This window comes from Vicugna pacos, chromosome 36 (genome assembly GCF_048564905.1).
Source record: "Vicugna pacos chromosome 36, VicPac4, whole genome shotgun sequence".
Classification (NCBI taxonomy): Eukaryota; Metazoa; Chordata; class Mammalia; order Artiodactyla; family Camelidae; genus Vicugna; species Vicugna pacos.
This window is the reverse complement of record NC_133022.1, coordinates 7,515,280-7,543,177: the sequence shown is the minus strand read 5'-3', so window position 1 is coordinate 7,543,177 and position 27,898 is coordinate 7,515,280. Positions and strand designations below refer to the sequence as shown.

The following is a 27,898-nucleotide window of genomic DNA, read 5'->3' as shown; positions in this document are numbered from 1 at the left end:
TAGATGGACTGAAAGGCAGGACAACATGGAAAAAGTCTATTTATTCGAGGGCAACTTTGAAAACAAAGCCTCAGTGGTCCGATGGGACCTACTTCCCCCATTTCTACTTCAGCCCTTTCCCACAGGTTTCTGTCCTTCGCAGGCTAGAGCTTGATGCAGAAGGGGCAGATGGCCTAGATGTACTTATACACAACCTTGGAGGGCACAGTTTGCAGGTGCAGACGCACAGGACACTTGTAGAAGTGGGACAGCAGGGTCTCGCTGTAGCCCACGAGGAAGTAGAACTTGTGTGCGGGCAGCTGTCTCAGGACCAGGGCACAGATCTCCAGCTGGTTAGCCCGGCGCTTGAGGACAAGCTGGTCAGCCAGGCAGCCTGGGAAGGTGCCCAGCATAAATTTGCGGAGGAAGACATCTTCCACTGTCCGCTCTGCGGCATGCTCCTCCCCATCCAGGTTACCTGAAAAGAGAAGGGCAGCACGGCACGTTGGTCAAAACTCTAGCGGTAACATCCAAGGGCCCTGGGCACTTGATTCCACACCCGACCCCAGCCTCTTCTCTTTTGTCCTATAAAGGGGATAAAAAGAAATACACTTTAAACGCAAAGTACATTATGCCAATAACCCCCAAACAAATCCTGTGAAGTACATATGATCAGTACCCTTGTTTTACAAAAAAAAATTCGCCAGGGCACAAGACTCAGGTGATTCCTCTGCCAGCCCCCTTCCCACTCCTTCTTCACCACCGTATAGAAGCCCTCGCCAGCCCACGGGCCAGAGATGAGGCCACCAGCTACTTCTGAGTTTAAGGATGTGAGTTTTCTCACTGGCCAGCGCCGTGACCTCAACCACTGGATTCTCGTTCTGGACCCTTAGCTGTTAAGGGTCTCTACACCCACCCCCAGACTTTAGACCCAGAACTTGAAATGGGTGGGGAAAAGAAATCCGTATTTTAAGTACGTTCTCTAGATACATGTATCTCAAACATTCAAGTTGAGACTCTCATAGGAAACAAAATACTATTGATTCTCATTAATCCATAGTAGTTATATTCTATAAACTCACTAGTTATGTTCCATAAAATCACTGTGAATAATGAATTAGCAAATAATGAATCACTGTTCCTGATGGAAATACATGGTTAGGTTTCTCAAGCCTTTGGTTACAATATTTTTGTCAACAGATCAATATGTAAGGTTTTATTTTGTTTTTCTGTTTAAAGATATCTACGTGTGGCTGGTTAACACTGAACTCTTTCCCAACACCTTTGTTAACTCATGCCTGAAGAAAGCTTTTTTATCATGTTTTCCCTGTAAGGTAAATTGAAGCCTTCTTGTGCTTAGGAACACTAGACAGAACTTCAGTATTATATGCTACTTTGAGGCAGTGGAATCACCAAAAAAAAAAAAGCACAAAACTTGAAAACACAGCACTAATACATTTCAAAATGGATATCTGTTTACAGCATGAAAGCTGAAGCTAAAAGGCAGAGCCTTGCTTGCATGGCAAGATGCATGAGGGGGTCTGCTCCGCCCATGTCTCAGAATGAACGTGAAAGACCAAGAGTGTGCAAATTCACAAACATGGAATCTGCGAATAATGGAGGGCAACTTGTAGTGAAACGTGTGCTTCGGGGGGAAACTGCAATATTCAGTTTTCCGGGTCATCGATTTCTGCTGGGTTATAACTCTTTCCACTGCCTCTGAGCTAGTCTACATCTCCTTAAATTACAGACACCCAATAGCAATACAAAATAATTGCCTTCAGGCACCGTGAATGAAAAATTTTGCCAGCCGTATCACGACTCTGCCTTTTTACTTCTCCTTTGAAGGCGCTAACTGATTTCTGTCTCTGCCACTGATTAGTGAGTCAAATAAAACTTCTGACACGTGTTCATTTCCTGTTTTTGCGACAATCACGATTAAGAACTCCTGCGGTGGGGCCTGGGGTCGCATCACCGACCCCCTTCACGTCCTCGTCCACCTCTACCACCGAGACAGGCATCGCCCCCTCACTTGTGTGCAGCGACAGCCAGCCTTTGCGGTGCGCGATGTAGTGAGGCGAGTGTGCCTCCTCGTAGGTCACTGGCTTGTCCCCCTTACCCACTCGGACTCGGGCCGCCCGATTCTAGAAGAAAAGAAGAGTCATGACTTCCCCCGACTACTAACCCAAACAGCAACCACTGGCCCAAACCGCGCCTGAAGCCAGGATCAAATAGCCACTGACCCAAACGGCGCCCCAGGCCAGGCCCCCGCGACCACAGGCCCAAACCAGGCCCGAAGCCAGGATCCCGGAGCCACTGACCAAAACGGCGCCCCAGGCCAGGCCCCCGCGACCACTGGCCCAAACCGCTCCCCAGGCCAGGCCACGCGACCACTGACCCAAACCGTGCCCGAGGCCAGGCCCACGCGACCACTGGCCCAAACCGCTCCACAAACCCGGCCCCTACGACCACTAGCCCAAACCGCTCCCCAGACCAGGCCCCCGTGACCACTAGCCCAAACCAGGCCCCCGCGACCACTGGCCCAAACCGCTCCCCAGACCAGTCCCCCGCGACCGCTGGCCCAAACCACTAACCAGACCAGGCCCCTGCGACCACTGGCCAAAACCGCTCCCCAGACCAGGCCCCCGCGAACACTGACCCAAACCGCTCCCCAGACCAGGCCCCCGCGACCACTGGCCCAAACCAGGACCCTGCGACCACTAGCCCAAACCGATCCCCACACCAGGCCCCCGCGACCACTGACCCAAACCTCTCCCCAGACCAGGACCCCGTGACCACTGGCCCAATGCGCTCCCCAGACTAAGCCCCCGCGACCACTGGCCCAAACCGCTCCCCACACCAGGCCACCGCGACCACTGGCCCAAACGGCTCCCCAGACCAAGCCCCCGCGACCAGTGGCACAAACCGCTCCCCAGACCAGGCCAGCGCGACCACAAGCCCAAATCACTCCCCAGACCAGGCCCCCGAGACCACTGGCCCAAACCAGGCCCCTGCGACCACTGGCCCAAACCACGCACGAAGCCAGGATCTCGTAGCCACGGACCCAAACGGGACCCGAGGCCAGGACCCCATGACCACTGGCCCAAACCGTGCCCCAGGCCAGTTCCCTGCGACCACTGGCCCAAACCGCTCCCCAGGCCAGGCCCCCGCGACCACTGGCACAAACCGCTCCCCAGGCCAGGCCCCCGCGACCATTGGCCCAAACCGCACCCCAGGCCAGGCCACCGCGACCACTGGCCCAAACCGCTCCACAATCCCGGCCCCTTCGACCACAAGCCCAAACTGCTCCTCATACCAGGACCCCGTGACCACTGGCCCAAACCAGGCCCCCGCGACCATTGGCCCAAACCGCTCCCTGACCAGGCCCCCGTGACAACTGATCCAAACCAGGACCCCACGATCACTGGCCCAAACAACGCCCGAATCCAGGATCCCGTAGCCACGGACCCAAACGGCGCCCCAGGCCAGGCCCCCGCGACAACTGGCCCAAACCGCGCCCCAGACCAGGCCCCCACGACCACTGGTCCAAACCGATCCCCAGGCCAGGCCACCACGACCACTGGCCCAAAACTCTCCCCAGACCAGGCCCCCGTGACCACTGGCCCAAACCAGCCCCCGTGACCACTGGCCCAAACCGCTCCCCAGGCCAAGCCACCGCGACCACTGGCCCAAACCGCTCCACAAACGAGGCCCCTGTGACCACAGGCCCAAACCGCTCTCCCGGCCAGGCACCCGCGACCACTGGCCCAAACAGCTCCAAAACAAGGCCCATGCGACCACTAGCCGAAACCGCGCCCCAGACCAGCCCCCCGCGACCACTGGCCCAAACCGCGCCCCTGTCCAAGCTCCCGCGACCACTGGCCCAAACCGCTCCCCAGACCAGGCCACCGCGACCACTGGCCCAAACCGTTCCCCAGGCCAGGCCCCCGCGACCACTGGCCCAAACCGTGCCCCAGGCCAGGCCCCCGCGACCACTGGCCCAAACCGCTCCACAAACTCGGCCCCTTCGACCACAAGCCCAAACTGCTCCCCAGACCAGGCCCCCGCGACCACTAGCCCAAACCAGGCCCCCACGACAATGGGCCCAAACCGCTCCACACACAAGGCCCCTGCGACCACAAGCCCAAACCGGGCCCCAGGCCAGGCCCCCGTGACCACTGGCCCAAACTGCGCACCAGGCCAAGCTCCCGCGACCACTGGCCCAAACCGCTACCCAGACCAGGCCCCCACGACCACTGGCCCAAACAGCTCCCCAGACCAGGCCCCCGCGACCACTGGCCCAAACCGCATCCCAGACCAGGCCTCCGCGACCACTGGCCCAAATCGCTCCCCAGACCAGGCCCCAGCGACCACTGACCCAAATCGCTCCCCAGAACACGCCCCCGCGACCACTGGCCCAAACCGCTCCCAGGGCGAGGCCCCCGCGACCACTGGCCCAAACCGCGCCCCAGGACAGGCCACCGCGACCACTGGTCCAAACCGCTCCCCAGACCAGGCCCCCGCGACCACTGGCTCAAACCACTCCCAAGACCAGGCCCCCGGGACCACTGGCCCAAAAAAGGCCCCCATGACCACTGGCCCAAACCGCTCCCCAGACCAGGCCCCCACGACCTCTGCCCCAAACCGCTCCCCAGACCAGGCCCCCGCGACCAATGACCCAAACCGCTCCCCATACTAGGCCCCCGCGACCACTGACTCAAAACGGTCCCCAGGACAGGCCCCCGCGACCAGTGGCCCAAATCACGCTCCAGGCCAGGCCACCGCGACCACTGGCCCAAACCGCTCCCCAAACCAGGCCCCCACGACCACTAGCCCAAACCACTCCACAAACAAGGCCCCTGTGACCACTGGCCAAATGCGCGCCCCAGGCCAGGCCCCCGCGACCACTGGCCCAAACCGTGCCCGAGCCAGGATCCCGTAGTCACTGACCCAAACGGCGCCCCAGGCCACGCCCCCGCGACCACTGGCCCAAACCGTGCCTCAGGCTAGGCCCCCGCGACCACTGTTCCAAACCGCTCCCCAGGCCAGGCCCCCGCGACCACTGGCCCAAACCTCTCCCCAGACCAGGCCCCCGTGACCACTGGCCCAAACCAGCCCCCGTAGTCACTGACCCAAACGGCGCCCCAGTACAGGCCCCCGCGACCACTGGCCCAAACCGCGCCCCAGACCAGGCCCCCGCGACCACGGCCCAAACCGCTCCCCAGACCAGGCCCCAGCGACCAGTGACCCAAACCGTGCCCCAGGCCAGGCCCCCGCGACCACTGTCCCAAACCGCTCCACAAACCCGGCCCCTTCGACCACAAGCCCAAACTGCTCCCCAGACCAGGCCCCCGCGACCACTAGCCCAAACAAGGCCCCCACGACAATGGGCCCAAACCGCTCCCCACACCAGGCCCCCGTGACCACTGGCCAAAACCAGGCCCCCACGATCACTGGCCCAAACCGCTCCTCAGGCCAGGCCCCTGCGACCACTGGCCCAAACCGTGCACCAGGACAGGCCACCGCAACCACTGGTCCAAACCGCTCCCCAGACCAGGCCCCCGTGACCACTGGCTCAAACCACTCCCAAGACCAGGCCCCCGGAACCACTGGCCCAAACCGCTCCCCAGGCCAGGCCCCCGCGACCAATGGCCTAAACCACTCCCCAGACCAGGCCCCCGCGATCACTGGCCCAAACCAGGCCCCCGTGACCACTGGCCCAAACCGCTCCCCATAAAAGTCCACCTCAACCACTGGCACAAACCCCTCCCCAGACTAGGCCACGCGACCAATGACCCAAACTGCTCCCCAGGCCAGGCCCACGCGACCACTGGCCCAAACCCCGCCCGAAGCCAGGATCCCGTAGTCACTGACCCAAACGGCGCCCCAGTACAGGCCCCCACGACCACTGGCACAAACCGCGGCCCAGGCCAGGCCCCCGTGACCACAGGCCCAAACCGCTCCCCAGACCAGGCACCCGTGACCACTGGCCCAAACCAGGCCCCCATGACCACTGGCCCAAACCGCTCCCCAGACCAGTCCCACACGACCACTGGCCCAAACCGCTCCCCAGACCAGGCCCCCGCGACCAATGACCCAAACCGCTCCCCAGACTAGGACCCCGCGACCACTGACTCAAAACGGTCCCCAGGACAGGCCCCCGCGACCACTGGCCCAAATCGCGCTCCAGGCCAGGCCACCGCGACCACTGGGCCAAACCGCTCCCCAAACCAGGCCCCCACGACCACTAGCCCAAACCGCTCCACAAACAAGGCCCCTGTGACCACTGGCCAAATGCGTGCCCCAGGCCAGGCTCCCGCGACCACTGGCCCAAACCGTGCCCGAGCCAGGATCCCGTAGTCACTGACCCAAACGGCGCCCCAGGCTAGGCCCCCGCGACCACTGGTCCAAACTGATCCCCAGGCCAGGCCCCCGCGACCACTGGCCCAGCCTCTCCCCAGACCAAGCCCCCGTGACCACTGGCCCAAACCAGCCCCCGTGACCACTGGCCCAAACCGCTCCCCAGGCCAGGCCCCCGAGACCAATGGCCCAAACTGCTCCCCAGGCCAAGCCCAAGCGACCACTGGCCCAAACCTTTCCACAAACAAGGCCCCTGGGACCACTGGCCCAAACCGCTCCCCCGACCAGGCCCCCGCGACCACTGGCCCAAACCGCTCCCCAGGCCAGGCCCCCAAGACCACTGGTCCAAACCGCGCCCCAGGCCAGGCCCCCGCGACCACTGGCCCAAACCGCTCCACAAACCCGGCCCCTTCGACCACTAGCCGAAACTGCTCCCCAGACCTGGCCCCCGTGACCACTGGCCCAAACCAGGCCCCCGTGACCACTGGCCCAAACCGTTCCCCAGACCGGGCCCTCGCGACCACTAGCCCAAACCAGGCCCCCGTGACCACTGGCCCAAACCAGGCCCCCATGATCACTGGCCCAAACCGCGCCCGAAGCCAGGATCCCGTAGCCACGGACCCAAACGGCGCCCCAGGCCAGGCCCCCGCGACCACTGGCCCAAACCGTGCCCCAGGCTAGGCCCCCGCGACCACTGGCACAAACCGTGCCCCAGGCTAGGCCCCCGCGACCACTGGCCCAAACCTCTCCCCAGACCAGGCCCCCGCGTCCACTGGCCCAAACCGCGCCCCAGGCCAGGCCCCTGCGATCACTGGCCCAAACCGCTCAACAAACCCGGCCCCTTCGACCACTAGCCCAAACTGCTCCCCAGACCAGGCCCCCGTGACCACTGGCCCAAACCAGGCCCCCACGACCACTGGCCCAAACCGCTCCCCAGACCAGGCCCCCGCGACCACTAGCCCAAACCAGGCCCCCGTGACCACTGGCCCAAACCAGGCCCCCACGATCACTGGCCCAAACCGCGCCCGAAGCCAGGATCCCGTAGCCACGGACCCAAACGTCTTCCAGGCCAGGCCCCCGCGACCACTGGCCCAAACCGTGCCCCAGGCTAGGCCCCCGTGACCACTGGTCCAAACTGCTCAGCAGGCAGGCCCCCGCGACCACTGGCCCAAACCGCTCCCCAGACCAGGCCACCGTGACCACTGGCCCAAACCAGGCCCCCATGACCACTGGCCCAAACCGCTCCCCAGACCAGGCCCCCACGACCAAAGGCCCAGACCGCTCCCCAGACCAGACCCCCGCGACCAATGACCCAAACCGCTCCCTAGACTAGGCCTCCGCGACCACGGACTCAAAACGGACCCCAGGACAGGCCCCCGCTACCACTGGCCCAAACCCCTCTCCAGACCAGGCCCCCGCGACCACTGGCCCAAACCGCTTCCCAGACCAGGCCCCCGCGACCTCTGGCCCAAACCGCGCCCCAGGCCAGGCCCCCGCGATCACTGGCCCAAATCGCTCCCCAGGCCAGGTCCCCGCGACCACTGGCCCAAACGACGCCCAAAGCCAGGATCCCGTAGTCACTGACCCAAACGGCGCAACAGGATAGGACCGCGCGACCACTGGCCCAAACCAGGCCCCCGCAACCAATGGCCCAAACCACTCCCCAGGCCAGGCCCCCGTGACCACTGGCCCAAACCGCTCCCCAGACCAGGCCCCCACGACCACTGGCCCAAACCGCTCCCCAGACCAGGCCCCCGCGACCACTTGCCCAAACTGCTCCCCAGATCTGGCCCCCGGGACCACTGGCCCAAACCGCTCCCCAGGCCAGGCCCACGCGACCACTGGCCCAAATCGCTCCCCAGACCAGGCCCCCGCGACCACTGACGCAAAACGGTCCCCAGGACAGGCCCCTGCGACCACTGGCCCAAAAGCGCTCCCCAGACCAGGCCCCCGTGACCACTGGCCCAAACTGCTCCCCAGACCAGGCCCCTGTGACCACTGGCCCAAACCAGGCCCGGGTGACCACTGGCCCAAACCGCTCCCCAGACCAGGCCACCGCGACCACTGGCATAAACCCCTCCCCAGACTAGGCCACGCGACCACTGTCCCAAACCGCGCCCCAGACCAGGCCCCCGCGACCAGGGCCCAAACCGCTCCCCAGGCCAGGCCCCCGCAACCACTGGCTCAAACCGCGCCCCAGGCCAGGCCCCCGCGACCACTGGCCCAAACCGCTCCACAAACCCGGCCCCTTCGACCACTAGCCCAAACTGATCCCCAGACCAGGCCCCCGTGACCACTGGCCCAAACCAGGCCCCCGCGGCCACTGGCCCAAACCGCTCCCCAGACCAGGCCCCCGCGACCACTAGCCCAAACCAAGACCTCACGACCACTGACCAAAACCGCTCCCCACACCAGGCCCCCGTGACCACTGGCCCAAACCGCTCCACAAACAAGGCCCCCGCGACCACTGGCCCAAACCACTCCCCAGACCAGGCCCCCGCGACCACTGGCCCAAATCGCTCCCCAGACCAGGCCCCAGCGACCAGTGACCCAAACCGTGCCCCAGGACAGGCCACCGCGACCACTGGCCCAAATCGAGCTCCAGGCCAGGACACCGCGAAAACTGGCCCAAACCGCTCCCCAACCCAGGCCCCCAAGACCACTGGCCCAAACCACTCCACAAACAAGGCCCCTGTGACCACTGGCCCAATGCGCGCCCCAGGCCAGGCCCCCGCGACCACTGGCCTAAACCGCGCCCGAGCCAGGATCCCGTAGTCACTGACACAAACGGCGCCCTAGGCCAGGCCCCCGCGACCACTGGCCCAAACCTCTCCCCAGACCAGGCTCCCGTGACGACTGGCCCAAACCAGGCCCCCGTGACCACTGGCCCAAACCGCTCCCCAGGCGAGGCCCCCGCGACCACTGGCCCAAACCGCGCCCCAGGCCAGGCCCAGGCGACCACTTGTCCAAACCGCTCCCCAGGCCAGGCCCCTGCGACCACTGGCCCAAACCAGGCCCCCGCGACCACTGGCCCAAACCGCTCCCCAGGCCAGGCCCCAACGACCACTGGCCCAAACCGCTCCCCAGGCCAGGCCCCCGCGACCACTGGCCTAAACCGCGCCCGAGCCAGGATCCCATATTCACTGACCCAAACGGCGCCCCAGGCCAGGGCCCCGCGACCACTGGCCCAAACCGCTCCACAAACAAGGCGCCTGCGACCACTAGCCCAAACCGCGCCCCAGGCCAGGCCCCCGTGACCACTGGCCCAAACCGCACAACAGGCCAAGCCCCCGCGACCACTGGCCCAAACCGCTCCCCAGACCAGGCCCCCACGACCACTGGCCCAAACCGCTCCCCAGGCCAGGCCCCCGCGACCACTGGCCCAAACCGCTTCCCGGCCAGGCCCCCGCGACCACTGGCCCAAACCGCTCCAAAGACCAGGCCCCCGTGACCACTGGCCCAAACCAGGACCCCGTGACCACTGTCCCAAACCGCTTACCAGACCAGGCCCCCGTGCCCACTGACCCAAACCGCTCCACAAACCAGGCCCCGCGACCACTAGCCCAAACCGCGCCCCAGGCCAGGCTCCCGCGACCACTGGCTCAAACCACGCCCCAGGCCAGGCCCCCGCGACCACTGGCCCAATCCGCTCCCCAAACCAGGCCACCGCGACCACTGGCCCAAACCACTCCCCAGACCAGGCCCCCGCGACCACTGACCCAAACCGCTCCACAAACCAGGCCCCCGCGACCACTAGCCCAAACCGCGCCCCAGGCCAGGCCCCCGCGACCACTGGGCCAAACCGCGCCCCATGCTAGGTCCCCGGGACCACTGGCCCAAAACGCTCCGCAGACCAGGCCCCCGCGACCACTGGCCCAAACCAGGCCCCCGTGACCCCTGGCCCAAACCGCTCCCCAGGCCAGGCCCCCGCGACCACTGGCCCAAACCACGCCCGAAGCCAGGATCTCGCAGTCCAAAACAAAGAAACAAGAGTAACACCTGAATGAAGGCTCCCGGAGGTGAAACACCCTGAGCAGAGGCGGGGGTGCTGGTTGGGGAGGGTGGCCCCGGGTTGCATGCCCCTCAGAGCCTGGCTGTGAGGCCCACAGCCTGCACCTGGAGGGTGAGGGGAAGCCTCGGTCTGCACATGACTGAGCCAGCAGCCCCGGAGCCCAGAAGAGAGGGGACAGTCAGCCCTCCCGGCCCACGCTGTGTGCCAGGAGCCCAGCGTGGCAGGAGCTGAGGCCATTCGTCACCCCTCCGCCCTGGATCTGAGTAGCCCCCGGACAGCTCCAGGCAGCAGTGGTGGGTCGGGTATCGTGACACCCAGGTCACACCCTGTCCCAACTCTGGGTCTGGGGAAAAAGTCAAAAAAGACTCTAAGTTTTTCAGACAGAAACCCCCCAGCAGGACACCCCCACCCCCACGAGGCGGGAAGAGGAGGAGGGGCAGCCAGGTGACCTCAGACACTCTTTCTGTGCTGCCACTTGGAAGACGGTGGCAGGACATTTTGGCTAATTTTACAGTGAATTCCTGCTCTTCAACATGTAAGTATAGGGGTCAATAATTTAAACTGAAGTCTCTGTACATGATAGCCAGCTTCTTGGGAGTTACAGAATCATGTAAACTCGAAGAAAAGTAAATAAATAAAAGCAAGAAAACACCTTTGACAGACGCCTCTGAACACACAGACCTACGTGTAGCAATCACTCAACCCTGGCTGGCAGGTGACTTGAGAAGGGTCAGCTTCAAAGGCCACCAGTGGACATGTTTATTCTGCTTGGCCCACAGCACTGTTAAGATAAGGAAACTCTCCAGAGAAACCTAGATTTCCAACTTTTCTGAAGAGCCCAAAGGCCTGTCCACGATCGCCTAGACCACGAGTGGTACCTACCCTGTCCCTCCCACCCCGGTCCCAACACGCCCTTCACACGATGAGGCAAGGTCACACCACTTCTTTCCCATCACTCAGGATGCGACAAAGCTGGGCGTCCATGAGACATGAGGCAAATATCATGGGACCTGCAACAGGCACTTCAGGATAATGAAAAACCAGCATCTCCCAATGACCAGCAAAATCCACACTCCTAAGGGGGGAGCAGGAGATCTTATTTCATCACCATTCATGTCTGCGACCAGCCTAACGCAACCACAGTGGGGGCTGGTGACCTGGAGACGCAGGGCCCAGGGGGGACCAGCCACCTGGAGACACAGGGCCTGGGGGGGGACCAGCCACCTGGAGACATAGGACCCGGGGGGGACCAGCCACCTGGAGACACAGGGCCTGGGGTTGGACCAGCCACCTGGAGACACAGGGCCTGGGGGGGACCAGCCACCTGAAGACATAAGACCCGGGGGGGACCAGCCACCTGGAGACACAGGGCCTGGGGGGGGACCAGGAACCTGGAGACATAGGACACGGGGGGGGACCAGCCACCTGGAGACGCAGGGCCCAGGAAGGCAGCCACCTGGAAACACAGGGCCCAGGAGGGCCGCCACCTGGAGATGCAGGGCCCGGGGGGGCCGGCCACCTGGAGACATAGGACCCGGGGGGGACCGGCCACCTGGAGACAGGGAAGTTGGGGGGTGTAGGCACTGGACGAGGATCACGTGGGGATCTGGCCTAGCAAAGAGAACACAATTCTGAGAGGTTTGCTAGCGGATAATGGACAGTCCAGGCAGCTGGGGACCTGGTGCTCCAAATGGACCCCAGATTACCTAAAGGTTTCATGAGGGACCCAGGACGAGTTCATCACAAACCATTACCAAGCACTGAACACACTCCGGCTCTTAGAGCAAAGGCCCGCTCAGATAGACAGTCACGGGGCAGGAGGGCCCCAGGCCCTTCACCATTTGCCCATCCCTTAGGGCAAGTGACCCCAGGTCAGACATGCACACCCCGTGGGACAGGAGACTTGGTGATGGATGCACGCGGCTCATGGCTTGGTTTCGGCCCAAAGACCCAAGTCTGTGACTTGTCTGGACAAAGGCTGAGGAAGGAAGGGACCCTCAGGTACCATTTTTGCAACTGGGGCCGAACCAGGCTCTGGGTTCTCAGAGCTCTCCCCCTCTTTCCCACCCTTGGAAACAGCCTGCCCATCTCCACCGCCTTCCCCAGGGTGACCCGGAGGGGCAGGGCTACCCTGGCTGACACTCTGAGCACTGGACACTTACCCTGAGCACTGAACAAAAGGAGGTACTTCCTTGCCCCCAAAACTACATTCTGAACAGACACCCAACTCTACGGAGAATACTTTGCCCTCTTCCCAGACAAGAGAGCGTGGAAATATTCTAAAATAAATCCCCTTTATATATATATATATATATATATATATATATATATATATATATATATATAAAAATCTGTGTATTTAAAAGCCTGCACTCTCATCCTTTCTAAAGAAAAAAAATGGGACTCCCAAATCAGGAAAAGGCTCATTTCCACCCACTCCCACCAGGGTGACTGCAGGGACTGAGAGCCTTGTCCAGGAGAGCAGCCCCTGGGTCGCCCACATCAAGACCGGGCCGCTCCCCAGGGTGCCCCCCGGAGCCCAGGTGCCGGGGGTCCGGGGGCCAGAACAGTCGGGCACAATGAGGGGGGCCGCCAGACAACACCCGTGCTGGGGAGAGGGCACAGCATTGGTCCAAGGACTCTAGGCGGAATCCAGCTTCCTCACCTTGCATAACACGGCCATCAGAACCAAAGGGGTAACAACATCAGCCAACAGGCCAGTCTACCTGCCACGACAGCCTGGGCGCAGGGCGGACGGTCAGCCCGCCTCTGAAAGACACCTGCAGTGTCCGCACGCACGCGCTGGTGTTTTAAACCTCTGTGTCTCGTAACGGGGGGAAAACTTACTTCTGTCCAAATGAGCAAACATAGCGTTTGACCCAGAAATCATACATGCCGCCGGAGGGAGAATAAACTTGATTTAAAAAAAAATTAACTTTCTGAAAGTCAAGCTGGTAAGACATAGCAGATGCCCTTAAATCCGTCAATCAGCTCTGGTCTGTCTGGTTATTCCATTTTTAGAAATCTACCTTAAAAAAAAATCCAAAACAAGTAAAATGCAATAAAATAAAAATCCCAAATGCACAAAGAGGCTGATCTTAGGATCCTTAAAACCTAGGAAAATGGGGAACAAGCTGAATGTCCAGCATCTGGAGAATGGATGACTCACTCCATCAAAAACCACCTCGAAATATTACAGAGCCACTGCCATGTTTATGGGCTCATTTTTAATGGAATGCAAGTGCTCATGACAGAAGAATGCGAAAATTTACGCATGCTGTGACCACTGTATGAATAATGCAGAAAACAAAAGCTGCAAGGAGACGTCATTCGAGGTTAATGGCTCCTGTCTTGGTGAATTAGGAGGGGCATGGTTTTGTTCCTCTGCATATTTCTCTGCTTTAAAATTACTCCATGATTAGAATGCATTCGTTTTATTTTCGTAATAAATATCGCAATGGTTTAACTATGAAGTTTGGAAGTCGGAGATTCCTTTTGGCTTGAGAGATCAGGGCAGGCTTCCTGGAGGGGGCCGTGTTTGAAATGAGAACAGAAAGCCAGGGAGAGAGGGCGTTCCCAGAGGAGGCAGCAGCCCCAGCAGAAGCAATGGGGTTGGGTTCTTCCGTGAAAACACAGAACATTCCTGCTTGGTCGGCAAATTCCCCACAGATTTCCTCCTGGGCTGAAACAGCACACAGCGCGCTCAGTGCCAAATCGGATTCTGAGAACTTCCGGAAGCGTATCTCAAAGGTCAATCTTCCCATCCAAGGAGAAGTCTAAGTGCAGAAAATCACAGAAGGTACATCTTTTTCCTTCTTCCTATGAGCAACCCTGAGTGGGGAGGGGGCAAGTTCCCTCTCTGGTACAGCAGGGGGGCAAACAGAAACGCACCGAATTGGGGCTGGGGGGGACTGGAAGCTGAAGCAGGAAGACAAGGCAAAAGTGGGTGTTTGCTTTCTAAAAAAATGAGGTATATTTATTTATTTTTAACAGCAGTACTGGGGATTGAACCCAGGACCTCATGCATGCTAAGCATGCACTCTGTCACTGAGCTGTACCCTCCCCATTAAACAGGTAACAAAGGATGGAGAGGTGGAGGCCCAGCGCTGGGAGCCAGGTTGGGGACCACGGTGTCACAAATAAAGTCCAGGAAAGCTAAGTGACATGACCCCCAAAATGAAAGGCTGGAACCGGCTTAAAACTCAGGTCTGCCTGGCTCCAAAGCTGCCCTTTTTCCTACCCCATTTACATCACCTCCAAAAACTGGGGGTTAGACCTCAGGTCGTGCAGCCCGACCTCGCTCCTAAGGCAGGAGTCTGATCTCCCAGGTCGCTGACAGGGAACTCACTCATGGAAGAAAGTGACAAGGCGGCCGGGGGAGCAGGGGACCTCTCCGAGAGCCACCTGTGCTGAAGTCAGAAAGGTGACAGTACACTGGGGGGACAAGACACAGGATCGCCCAGACTGGACCCTTGAACCCAAAGGAAAAAGTCTACGCGGGGCTGTCTACACACTGCTGATAAACATTTACACACTTTGGGAAAGACGTGCAACCAACACCCATGCCTTGCACCCTTCAAAGTCCGGGTGGAGCTCTCTGTCTGGGTTTCAGCGGTGTTTACAGCAGAAAACGACAAATGCTTGACAACATAATTACAACTGTCACTCTTTCTAAAATGTATTAAGCTTGGAAACATTCAGGGAGTGACTGTGTAGGCCCAGGAGTTAATTACATCTCATAACCTCGTTGCCAGTGCACGTTAACACTGCCAGGAAGCATTGCTAGAAAGGAACCATAATTCATCTATTGTGTCGGGTATTTTTAAATTTTGGATTCAAGAATTTTTTTTTTTTTGACTAGGAATAGACTTACCATATGACCCAGGAATCCCACTCCTGGGCATATATCCAGAAGGAACCCTACTTCAGGATGACACCTGAACCCCAATGTTCATAGCAGCCCTATTTACAACAGCCAAGACATGGAGACAGCCTAAATGTCCATCCACAGATGACTGGATAAAGAAGATGCGGTATATTTATACAATGGAATACTACTCAGCCACTAAAAATGACAACATAACGCCATTTGCAGCAACACAGATGTCCCTGGTGAATGTCTTCTAAGTGAAGTCAGCCAGAAAGAGAAAGAAAAATACCATATGCGGTCGCTCATACGCGGAATCTAAAAAAAAACCCCCCAAAAATAAATATAGGACAGAAACAGACTCATAGACATAGAAGACAAACTTGTGGTTGCCAAGGGGGTCAGGGGTGGGAAGGGACAGACTGGGATTTCAAAATGTAGACTAGATAAACACGATTATACTGCATAGCACAGGAAAATATATACAAGATCTTGTGGTAGCTCACAGAGAAAAAATGTGACAATGAATATATGCATGTTCATGTATGACTGAAAAATTGTGCTCTCAACTGGAATTTGACACAACATTGAAAAATAACTGTAACTCAATAATAAAAATGTTAAAAAGAATTTTTTTTTGCAAAAAGGAGAAGTTTGGGGGAAAGCTTCTTTTTTATTTTACTTTTTTGGTGGGGGGAGTTTTTAACACCCCTACTTAGTTCCACCCCCTCACAGAATTTAACGGGGCTATATTCTGTGTGTGTGTGTGTGTGTGTGTGTGTGTAAAACACATACTTTATTTTTTTACTGAAGTACAGTCAGTTTACAATGCTGTGTCAATTTCTGGTGCACAGCACAGGGCTTCAGTCATACATGAACATACATATAATTCTTTTCATACTTTTTTCATTGAATATAGTTCCCCGTGCTGTACAGTAGAAACTTGTTGATCTATTTTATATGTAGTAGTTAGTATCTGCAAATCTCAGATTCCCAAGTTATCCTGTTATTTCTCCTCCTGCACCGCGTATGACGAGGAGTCAGGGCAGGCTGATGGAATCCGCATCAGTGAACAATCTTTGTTAAGAGGCCCGCTTTCAAAGGGAGGGAAAGATGAGCCTGGGGAAATGGGCTGTTTACCTACAACACAGACCCTGAGACAAAGTTACTAGGTTTGGCTGCATGTGCCAATTCATTTGCTGCAAGACGAATAAAATTTTGATTATAAACCTAGGCCAAAATATTTTGGTTTTTCTTTAAATATTTCCTTTACCAAAACCAATAAGACAAACTGGGGGTCAGAAGTAAATATGGCCCTCAAGCCTGCCGGGTGCCCCCATTCCGTGTCTTCAACCCCAGCCCCACCCCCCACACACCATGCCTACTTGTCACGCATCACCATGTAAGAAGGCCCCCCTACTTTTGATTCCACTGTGTTCCCTCTCCTCCATCCTCAACACACACCCCGTATACACATGTACGCGTGCACACACACGTTCACTCACTCTCCTCCTGTGGCATCACAGTCAGCCATCATTTCCATCCTCACAGCAGGACGGCTCCCAGGTCTGCCCTGTTCAGTCTCACGGGTGGCGCACTGCACAAATCAGTGGGTGCCACTGAGAAAGACTGCACGTCCTGGTTGCAGCTTAGCGATGTACCCTGTTCCAAATTTGCAATCTTGGATCTCTTTCCCTCCCACCCTTTGTGATTTCCAAATTGTGAAAGCTTATCCGGGGCTGTGATCCCCGACAAAGAGGAGAGGCAGAGAGAACTTGCCACTCACAGGCCCTCCCTTCCTCACCTGCTTACAGCTGACGAGACAGGCTCTGAAACTTGTACAATGATCAGTTAATTCTCCTACGATAAAACACACTTAAAAATGTGTGATGTCTGCTCCCTCACTCCTGGACAGAGCAGCTGGTTCGGGCAAGGGCGTGGAGCCAGACAGCCGAGGGGCAGCACGGCCACAATACCACACACTCCCTAAGGAATGGACAGGTGCCGACGGGAGCTGTCAACTAAGCTAAGGTGGGGCGGAATTTCAGGGCCACTTGTGGATTGCCAGTAAGGAAGTGACAGGCTGGATTAGGGTTTCAAACGATCATACAGGCAGAAGGAGGAGGGTCCTCCACAGGGAGAAGGGCCTGGACTGCGGCAGGCAAGCCAGATGGAGGTCTGAGAGAGGTGAGTTCTGGGACCTGGGAGGAGGGCGAGTCGCAGGACTGGGGATGGCAGAGACCGCACGGAGGGTGGGGCTGGAATGGTCCAGGTCTCCGGGGCAGCGTGCCGGGTGCGTGGCAGGGCCCGCCGACTGAGATAAAAATCCACGGATGGGCTCTCTTTCGGATACAGGACCTGAGAGATTCCTATTACATCACTGGATCCCCAGGGGCCAGCACTCAGCAGGGAACTCAGGCTAGAAGCATAGATTTGGGAGACAGCATAAGTACCGTGATGGAAGATTTAGAGGAGGCTGAGATCCCTCAGGATCGTTCAGAGAATCAGAAGAGGAAGAGGTCCTCAACCAAGCCTGGAGGACGTCAGCAGCCAAGGTGCACGTGAGAGGTGCGGGAAGGGGGCGCAGGAGGAAGAACCACGGGGCCGGGAAACTCTGCCGTGCGCCGGGAAGGGAAGGAGCAGGCGGGAAGGAGCAGGCGATGTCACCTTCACCAACACGTGTTGTTTCCACGCTAAACCACTACAGTAAAACATGCTTGGAAGCCAAAGACAAACCCATCGGGAACAAGTTTCACAGAGAAATATATATACATGTATTTTAAGCTGAAGTATAGTCAGTTACAATGTGTCAACTTTCACGTTTCAGTCATACACATACATACGTATATTTGTTTTTATATTCTTTTTCGCTAAAGGTTACAAGATATTGAATATAGTTTCCCGTGCTGAAGAAACTTGTTGTTTACCTATTTTTATGTATAACAGTTAATATTTGCAAATCTTGAACTCCCAATTTATCCCTTCCCACCCCCTTTTCCCCTGGGGTAACCATAAGATTGTTTACTATGTCTGCAAGTCTGTTTCTGTTTCGTGATGAGTTCATTAGTGTCTTCTTTTTTTCTTTCTTTAGATTCCATATATACGTGATCTCATATGGTATTTTTCTTTCTCTTCCTGGCTTACTTCACTTAGAGTGACATTCTCCAGGTCCATCCATGTTGCTGCAAATGTTGTGATTGTATTCTTTTTTATGGCTGAATAATATTCCATTGTATAAATACACCACAGCTTCTTTATCCAGTCCTCTGTTGATGGACACTTAGGTTGCTTCCAAATCTTGGCTATTGGAGAAATACACTTTTTAAAGGTCTTTAAAAAAATTTTTTTTTCAATTATCAGCCTGCCTGCAGACTTCAGAGAAGTAGTTGAAAGAAAGCGGCAAACCATGGGCCAGAACGGAAGGCGGGGACCCGTGTCGGCACACACCCCAGCAGGCACACGGCTGCTCCCTCCCCCTCCCCCATCAGACACCAGCCCACGAAGCATAACGGGGCTTCACGGATGCCGACTTGCAACAGTCTTCAAGCTTCAGTGCCTCAGTTTCCGCACATGTCAAAACTAAACAGAAAACCCCCATCTCCTTTTACTGCACGTGTGACCTGTAACAAATCACCTAACTTCTCAGCCGCAGCGGAGTGACCGTGTGACAGGGTTACCGTGGGGACACAGGTAAGGCACGCAGCACATTGTGGTTTGGCGCGTTGTCCTGGGTGGCCTTGTCCCTAAGTGTCCCCCTGTCAAAAGCTCTTTAGCCCCGGGCTCCCCTCCTACTCCCCGGCCCCAGGCCCCCTTATTAAGCACAGTGGCGGCCAGTTTCTTTCACAGGAGCTGTATGCCTTTGGCTGCGAGCATGATGCTTTATGATGAATTTTAAAAAGAGACCAAATTTCACTCACATAATTTCTACTTAGAGAGGCCTTTCAAGGACTATAATCCTACTGATTTAAAGACGGCTTGCACTAGAATTCCTTCAGTGAGTGCAAGTAAAACAGAGTCCACAAATATAAATTAACAAATAAGGCCAAACTGTCTACGAACCAACACCCACTTGTTTTCTTTTACACGTATTATAAGATGTTTGCCAACAGATTCTCCTAATAGCTCGTGCTTGGCGATGGCCCAGTGGGGACGTCTGCCCAGGGCCTCCCACCCCGCCTGTGCAGGCACCACGCGCTCACAGTTACGAGGCAGAAGGCCACCGCCTTGCCTGCCACCTGCGCAGCCGAGCTGGTGACGTGGGGGTCTGGGGGAGGGGGGCGCTGGCAGGGCTGCCCCGCAGAAGATGTGACACAGAGGCCACAGAGACAACCCAGTGGGGCACACTAGTTCCTGAGCTGCCTTCCTGAACTTAAGCTGGTTTATCCGTTTCTGGATTCCATGAGCCGGACTCCCCATCTTCCTCATTTCCACATCCTATTTACAATAAAGTCGCACCACTTAGGGTAACACGGCTGAGTTTCTCAGACTCTTAAGAACCAGAAAGCCCTAAATGTGAACCATCCAGCAGGACCTCCTTCCAGGCCAGGCCAGGCAAGACCCCCAGAGAAGAAAATATTATTATTATTATTATATAAATATATACATTTGGGGCAGGGGGACCACAGTATTTAAGGACACAGACTCTGAAATCAGTCTGATGAGGTTAGCATCCTGACTCTAGCTGGAAAGTCTGGGGCAAGCTCTTCCATCTCCTGTGCCTCAGTTGGTTCATCTGCAAAATGGACACAACACAGCACTACGCTCAGAGAAGGGCGCTAGAGATGAAACGCCACGTGTCTAAAGCAGTGTTTGGCAGGATATCCGCGTGATGTAGAGTAAGAGGTCCCCAGCTCATGCCCCCCACCCCAAGAACAAACTGGCATCCATTCACAGGCAACAGTATCTTCGTGGGAGCTTTTCGATTCAGGCAGGAAGCTGCAAAACCCTAATGAAGCCCGAGATCAAGACCTGGAGAAGGCAGGCTGGCTGACGGCAGCCCTGGCTACAGGCCCAACACAGCTCTGTCCCCCGTGGACTTGGCTCTGGCCCAGCCTGGCCATGGTCCTGCACAGAGCCAAGCTGCCAAGGGGCCAGGGGTCCCCACGTGCCCACGTCCCTGGTAACGGGACCTCCAACACAGACCCTGAAGTGGCACTGTGACCAGGCTGCAGCCCTGCCCAACCACAGGCTTGGAGGCAGCCCCGTCGCCCAGGGGACAGACAGTAATGGGCCTGCCCACGGTGGACACAACTGTAGATCTGACAGCAGCCGTGTGACCAGGCTCCAGCCCGCTCAAATTCAGGTGCAAAGGCAACGCCACCAGTCTTGGTTCCCCCTAAAATCAGCCTGTTAAGACAGGAGGAGGGGTTTGCCCCTTCAAATGCACAGACAGCAATGCCAGGCTTCGTGGACCACAATGAGTCAGGCAACCATGAGCCACCACAGAAACCAACCACAAAGAACTGGAAATCAATGACTCCGCCCTACGACGAACTCAAAATAATTGTCTTAAGGGAGCTCTGCAAACTGCAAGAGAACACAGACACGTAATCCAACAAAATCAGGATAATGCTACGTGAATGAGATGAGAATTCCAACCAAAAGAAATCACACACACACACACACACACACACACACACACACACACAAACAAGATGCAAACAGAAACGCTGGAGCTGAGGAACACAATGAAGAAAATGAAAAATCCAGTAGATTCCTTCAACGCTCTGCGATCAAGCAGAAGGAAGAATCTATGAACTCAAAGACGGGTCATCTGAAATTATCCAGGGAGAGTGAAAAGGCGAAAATGAGGAAGAGTGAAAAAAAGCCTATGGGACGTATGAGACGCCATCAAGCAAACCAAAAGATGTACCACGGGACTCTGAGAAGGAGGGAAGAGAGAAAAGGGCAGGGAGTTCATTAGTTAAATTATCCACAGTCAAATGCAAGGCGGAAGTTTTAAAAGCAGCGAGAGAAAAAAGATTTACAGTTAGAGGAACCCCTAAAAGGCTGTAAGTGGATTTCTATGAGTGTATAAAACTTACAAGCCAGGAGATACTGGGATAATTCAAAGATATATTCAAAGTGATGAGAGAAAAAGATGACCAATGAAGAATTCTACACGCAGCAAAGCTGCTCTTGCCGAAATGATGACGAGATAAAGACTTTCTCAGATAAACAAAACCTGAGGGACTGACTCATCACCACTAGACCTGTCTTCCGAGACATGCGAAAGGGAATTCTTCCAGTTGAAATGAAAGGAGGCTATTGATTGAGGAACACGAAGACATGATGGAAGCATCAAACTCACCAGTAGACACATAATCAAATTCAAAATACTCTAATACAGCAGGGCTGATGGGAAAATTACTTTCAACTCGAGTATGCGAGTTAGACACAAAAATATTACAAACAGCTATGGCCGTGATGATTTGTTAGTGGACAGACAAATACAAAAAGAAGTTTGACATCCGTAGCATACAATGTGCTGTGGGGACTTCTTGTGTGCGGCTGACGGTAAGCGACTGGCTTAAATTAGACTGTTAGAACTGTAAGCTGTTTTATATAAACCTCATGGTAATCACCAAGCTAAGGCCTACAGCATAGGAACGAAAGCTTAAGAGAACTGACTCAAAGGAAATACTGCAAAAAATGATCGAATCCCAAAGCAAGAAAGCAAGCAGGCAGGAAAGGAGCAAAGAAACTATAAAAAAAAAGTCAGAAAATAATAAACAAAATTGCAAGAGCAAGTTCTTACCTGTTAATAATTAATAATTTAAATTTAGATTAAATTCTTCAATCAAAAAAAAAGAGTGGCTGAATGAATGGAAAAAGAAGATCCAGCTGTATGCTGCACATGAGAGACTCGAGCTTCAAAAGCACACAGAGGCTCAAAGAGATGGAAAAAGATATTCCATGCAAACAGCAACCAAAAGAGAATGTGGTGTCTATAAGCTTAACAACACAGGCTTGAACATCAAGAGTCCACTTACATACTACACTGGTGTTGCTTTCATTTCTTTCTTTTTGAAAAATTTTTTTTATTGAGTTCTAGTCAGTTTACAATGTTGTGTCAAATCCCAGTGTAGAGCACAAGTTTTCAGTTATACGTGAACATACATATATTCATTGTCACATTCTTTTTCGCTGTGAGCTAACACAAGATCTTGTATATATTTCCCTGTGCTCTACAGGATAATCTTGTTCATCTATTCTGCATATGCCTGTCAGTATCTACAAATTTTGAACTCCCAGTCTGTCCCTTCCCACCCTTTCCCCCCTGGCAACCACAAGTTGGTGTTCTATGTCTATGAGTCTGTTTCAGTTTTGTATTTATGTTCATTTGTCTTTTTCTTTTTTCTTTCTCCCTTTTTTTTTTAACTGGTATTGTTTTCAATACATACATACTAAATAAGGACTACACGAGCCACGGTTGAATTCATGGATGTGGAATCGCGAATACAGAGAGCTCACTGTAAAGTTACATGTGGATTTTTAACTGCGTGGGCAGTTGGCACCCTATCCACCAAAATGTTCAAGGCTCCATTGTTCTTATATCAGACAAAATTGACCTTAAGTCAAAACTGTCAAAAGAGACCAAAAAGGTCATTATATAATGATAAAAGGTCAATTCAACAGGAAGCTATGACAGTTATAAATATTCACCCAACATCAAAGTATCTAAATATATAAAGTAAATATTGACAGGTCTGAAAGGAATTATAGACAGCAGTACAGTAATACTAGGAGAGTTCAAGATCCCACTTTCAAATGGATCAATCACCCAGGGAGAATGTCAGGAAGGAAGCAGCCAAAGTACACTGCACAACAAATGGACCTAAAGGACATATCCAGAACTTTCCACCAACAGTAGAAGAACATACATACTTCTCAAGTGCATACAGAACATCCTGCAACATAGATCACGTGTTAGTTCACAAAAAAAATTCCAAACAGATCAAAGCATTCCAAGTTTAAAGCCTTAAATTTTAAGAGCTAAAACTATAAAACTCCCAAAGAAAATATAGGGGGAAAGCTCCTTAACATAGGTCTTACCCATATTATTATTTTTTTAATATGACACCAAACACACAGGCAACAAAAGCACAAATTAACAGGTGTGACCACATCTAACTAAATGACATCTGCACAGCAAAGGGAACAGTCAACAAGGGGAAAAGGCAGCCTACAAAGTGGTAGGACATATTTGTAAACCGTACATCTGGCAAGGGGTTCACATGTAAAATAGACAAGGAACTTAAACCATTCAACAACAAAAACAACAATAAAAATTTGGCAAAGTACCTGAATCCACATTTTCCCGAAGAAGGCATACAATGGCCAACAGGCACAGGGAAAGGTACCCAGCATCACGAATTATCAGGGAAATGTAAATTGAAACCACAATGAGGTTATCACCTCATACCTGTCAGAATGGGCATCACCAGAAACACACGAGAACAAGGGTCGGCAAGGACGTGGAGCAGAGGGAACCATCAGTGAGAAATGTAAATTGGTGCAGCCGCTATGGAAAACAGTGTGGAGATTCCTCAACAAATGAAGAACAGAGCAAACACAAGGTCCAACGGTCCCATTTCGAGGTACAAATCCAGAGGAAATAAAATCACTATCTTGAAGAGATATCTGAAGCCTCATGTTCACTGTAGCATTTTCCATAATGGCTAAGATCACAAAACAATGTAAGTGTCTGTCAGTGGATGAATGGATAAAGAAAACGTGATGTAGTGGGGGTGGGTACAGCTCAAGTGGGAGAGCACCTGCCTAGCAGGCGTGAGGTCCTGGGTTCAATCCCCAGTACCTCCTCTGAAAATAAATAAATAAACCTAATTACCTCCCCCCAACGCAAAAAAAAAATTATAAAAAAAAAGAAAATGTGATGTATATACATATATATATATATACACACACACTATATTTACTTATTTAAATAAAAGTTACATAAATAAACATGTGTTTAAATACAAGTAATTATTTATATATAAATATAAATATATTTATTTAAAACATATAATATTATATTTATAGTGAAATATTACTCAGCCATAAAAAAGCACATTCTGCCACTGGACAACACAGATGACCCTGGAGGACATTACGTTCAATGAAATAGGGCAGATTCACAAAGACAAAAACTACACAATCTTACGTATACATGGAATCTAAAAAAGTCAAACTCGTAAAGAGGGTAGAATGATGTCTGCCAAAGAGCTGAGTGGATGGGGAAATGGGGAGGTGTTGGTTAAAGGGTACAAGAGTTCAGTTATATAAATCAATAAAAAATGGTAAAAAAAAAGAGTTCAGTTATGTAGGAGGAGTAAGTTCTGGAGATCTAAAGCACAGCATGGTGACTGCAATTAATAAAACCATTAATTTGCCAAGAGACTTGTTCTCAGTACACACGTACAAAAGGTAACTGTATGCGGGGATGTTAATTAGCTTGGCTGTGTCAATCACTTCACAATGTACATATATATCAGACCATCACATTATACACCTTAAATGTACGTAAAATTTTAACTTGTCCACTAGATCTCAGTAAACTCGGAAAAAAGAAAAGAAAATTCGAAAGACCCAAATTTTTTTATTTGGATAGTGTTTGGCACAGAATAAACACGCAGGAAGTGCCAGCTACCGCATCACCCCCATCATCTTTTAAGTCAGAAAAAGTAAAGAATGTTGGAGAGTCTGAAAAATACTCCAGTGTAAGATGTTTCAAAAAAAACAGTTACAAAACCCCACATCTCAGCAAGAAGGTCTCTGTGTGTGTTTACACCTGAATCACTGGGCTGATTTTTGATTCCACAATGCTGATCCCTAAGGACCCATCTAACACCATCCTCGTCCAAAATGCGTTTCTCACCGGGGAAACCTGGGGCTGGGGGAGCCAAGCAGCACCGCTCGGCCGGAACAGAACAAACACATCGATGTCTTAACAGACGCGTGGGAAGCTGGCTTATCTGCATCTCGCGCAGAACCAACTACCCCCACCCACGACGCAACCACAAGGACAGAAGCAGCCCCAAGTCGCGGCCGAATGACAAAGCAGAAAGGCCCCGAGGACAGCACAGAGCCGCCGGTGAACTGACCCTGAGGGGGCCCCAACCACACGGGACTTCTTACCAGAGGAAGGAATACACGTCCTCAAAGTTTACATCAGTTGAATGGGTTTCCTCCTGGTAACCCAACCGGTAACACAGTCTAACACACGAGAAATAAATGTAAACTCACACAGCAGCCACTATGGAAAACAGTATGGAGATTCCTCAAAAGACTAGGAATAGACTTACCGTATGACCCAGGAATCCCACTCCTGGGCTTGTACCCAGAAGGAAATCTACTTCAGGATGACACCTGCACTCCAATGTTCATAGCAGCACTATTTATAATAGCTAAAACATGGAAACAACCTAAATGTCCATCAACAGGTGACTGGATAAAGAAGATGTGGTGTATTTATACAATGGAATACTACTCAGCCATAAAAACCGACAACATAATGCCATTTGCAGCAACATGGATGCTCCTGGAGAACATCATTCTAAGTGAAGTAAGCCAAAAAGTAAAAGAAAAATACCATATGAGATCGCTCATATGTGGAATCTAAAAAACAAAAACAAACAAACAAAAACAAAGCATAAATACAGGACAGAAATAGACTCATGGACAGAGAATACAGACTTGTGGTTACCAGGGGGGTAGAGGGTGGGAAGGGATAGACTGGGATTTCAAAATTGTAGAATAGATAAACAGGATTACACTGTATAGCACAGGGAAATATACACAAAATGATATGATAAATCACAGAGAAAAAAATGTGACAATGAGTGTATATGTCCATGAATGACTGAAACATTGTGCTGAAGACTGGAATTTGACACAACACTGTAAAATGATTATAAATCAATAAAAAATGTTAAACAAAACAAAACAAAAAAAAAACGTACACTCACACAAATGACGTGAATGTTTCACACCCACTGACTTGTGTACATGCTCACAATCGCACGGAAGATCGACACTGGGTTCAACAGCGGGTGGACCCTGCCCCCCTGGATGCTGTGACGCCAACTCCAGCCATCTGTGCTCGGGCTCCCAAGAGCCACGATCAGAGCCTGGGACACGGGCAGCGAGACCGCGCCGTGGGCTGTGCCACCCCCACCGCCCACGCTCACCCACCTATCCCCCCGCGCGCTCCCCCCAGCCTCCCTGTGGACACAGACCCCACAGGGTAAGGACTTCAGACTGCGGCCTGAAACATGGGATGCTCAAGGGCTGCCACCAGACCCCGCATCACTGATGGCGCTGGGTGTCAAAGAGCGAGCCATGTTAGTGCCCTGAGACCTTTTCCGCAATAATGTGGACTTGCTGAAAAACAAGAGAACACCAAGGGGAGGTCGGGGTTCAAGGTCAGCGAGGAGTAGCTTCACTGGAAAGCCTTCTAGTACTTCAGGTTTCCTTCCGAAGGCTTAACTGCATTACTGATGTTTGTGCTCCAAGTACACAGACACCTTAGGTCAGGAGGACGTTAGGTGTAAGGTGGACAGTCAAGGCAGTCCTTCATCCAGGAGGAAGCCTCCAGGAACAGCCCCTGGCCAGCTGCCCCAGGGACCACACCTCACACCCGGCTCAGCTGACCGAAGCCCGGGGGTCATGAGCTCAAACAGCAGCTCCTTGCCTGCGAGGAAGTGGTCGAAACACCAATGGCACCAAATAACCCGGAGCCAGCTCCGTCGTGCCAGAAACCTCTTCCTTGTCCACAATACTGAAGGAACTTAGAAAAGTTAGAAGGAAACCCTCACCTTCCACTGACGTGACTGCCGCCAAGAACCCAGAGCACGAGACAGACCGAAACTTAACTCAGCAAATTCTTAATGAGGCTTTGAACTGCTCAGGTCAGTGACCAAAGAGCCGCCTCATTATTTGCCAATGAACTGCAGAAATATGCCACTAACAGTGGCTCAGGTGCAGTACATATTTTAAGAAATAATTTTTTTTCAACCCTGTGGTGAGCAGAATTCTCCTCTGCCCCTCAGAGATGTCCCCGGTCCACCCTCGGAAGCTTCCCTGGCAGAAGGGCTTTGCAGGTGGGATCAGCCAAGGATCCTGAGCTGGGAAGATGCCCCGGCTAATGCAGGTGGGCCCAGTGTCACCCCGACAACCGTTGTACTTGACAGAAGGAGGCACAAGGGTGAGGGAGACTGGAAGACACCACGCTGCCAGCTTTGAAGATGGAAGAAGGGGGCACCAGCCAAGGACTGGGGACAAGTCTCTAGAAGCTTTGAAAGATGAGGAAACAGATTCTCCACTAGAAAGAGTGCAGCCGTGCAGCCCTGCTGACACCCTGGTTTTAGCAAGACTCTTGTAAGACTTCTGACCTGCAGAACTGTAAGACAAAAACCTGCGTTGTTTCAGGCCATCGGTGTACGGTAATTTGTCACGGCAGCCATGGGAAACTAACACAGAGCTCACAGCACAGCATCTCCACCCTCACCCTCTCCCGAAGGCTCCCGTCTGGTGGATCTGCCACACAGACTCACCTGGCTCCCAAGGGACCTCCACTTTTTTCTTTGCCATCATGCAGTCCTCATTTCCCAAGCCATCAACCCACTTCTAGCCTCACATACTCCAGCAATGACCCTCAGTGACCCTCAGGTGGTTGT

The 27,898-nt window shown here is 53.7% G+C and overlaps 1 protein-coding gene across 1 annotated transcript; it reads right to left on the bottom strand.

The window, feature by feature from the left end:
* LOC140691680 (small ribosomal subunit protein uS3m-like) lies at positions 1 to 27,812 on the bottom strand. Its single transcript, XM_072955533.1, has 5 exons — positions 27,776 to 27,812; positions 26,853 to 26,913; positions 26,237 to 26,444; positions 2,012 to 2,123; positions 1 to 457 (listed from the first exon to the last, which is right to left on the bottom strand). Exons 1-5 carry the CDS (start codon positions 27,810 to 27,812, stop codon positions 174 to 176), a joined length of 702 nt encoding a protein of 233 aa, XP_072811634.1. The 3' UTR covers positions 1 to 173.
* Positions 27,813 to 27,898: the final 86 nt, after the last annotated feature.

Bases quoted from the DNA above. Each gene is read 5' to 3' on its own strand.
- LOC140691680 (XM_072955533.1), bottom strand. From the start codon at position 27,812: ATGGCAAAGAAAAAAGTGGAGGTCCCTTGGGAGCCAG. The intron at 2,124-26,236 runs GTGAGCATGTAC...CTTTTCTTCTAG, and splicing joins TGTCGATCTTCCGTGCGATT to AATCGGGCGGCCCGAGTCCG. The intron at 458-2,011 runs GTGAGGGGGCGA...TTCTCTTTTCAG, and splicing joins CTGGCTGTCGCTGCACACAA to GTAACCTGGATGGGGAGGAG.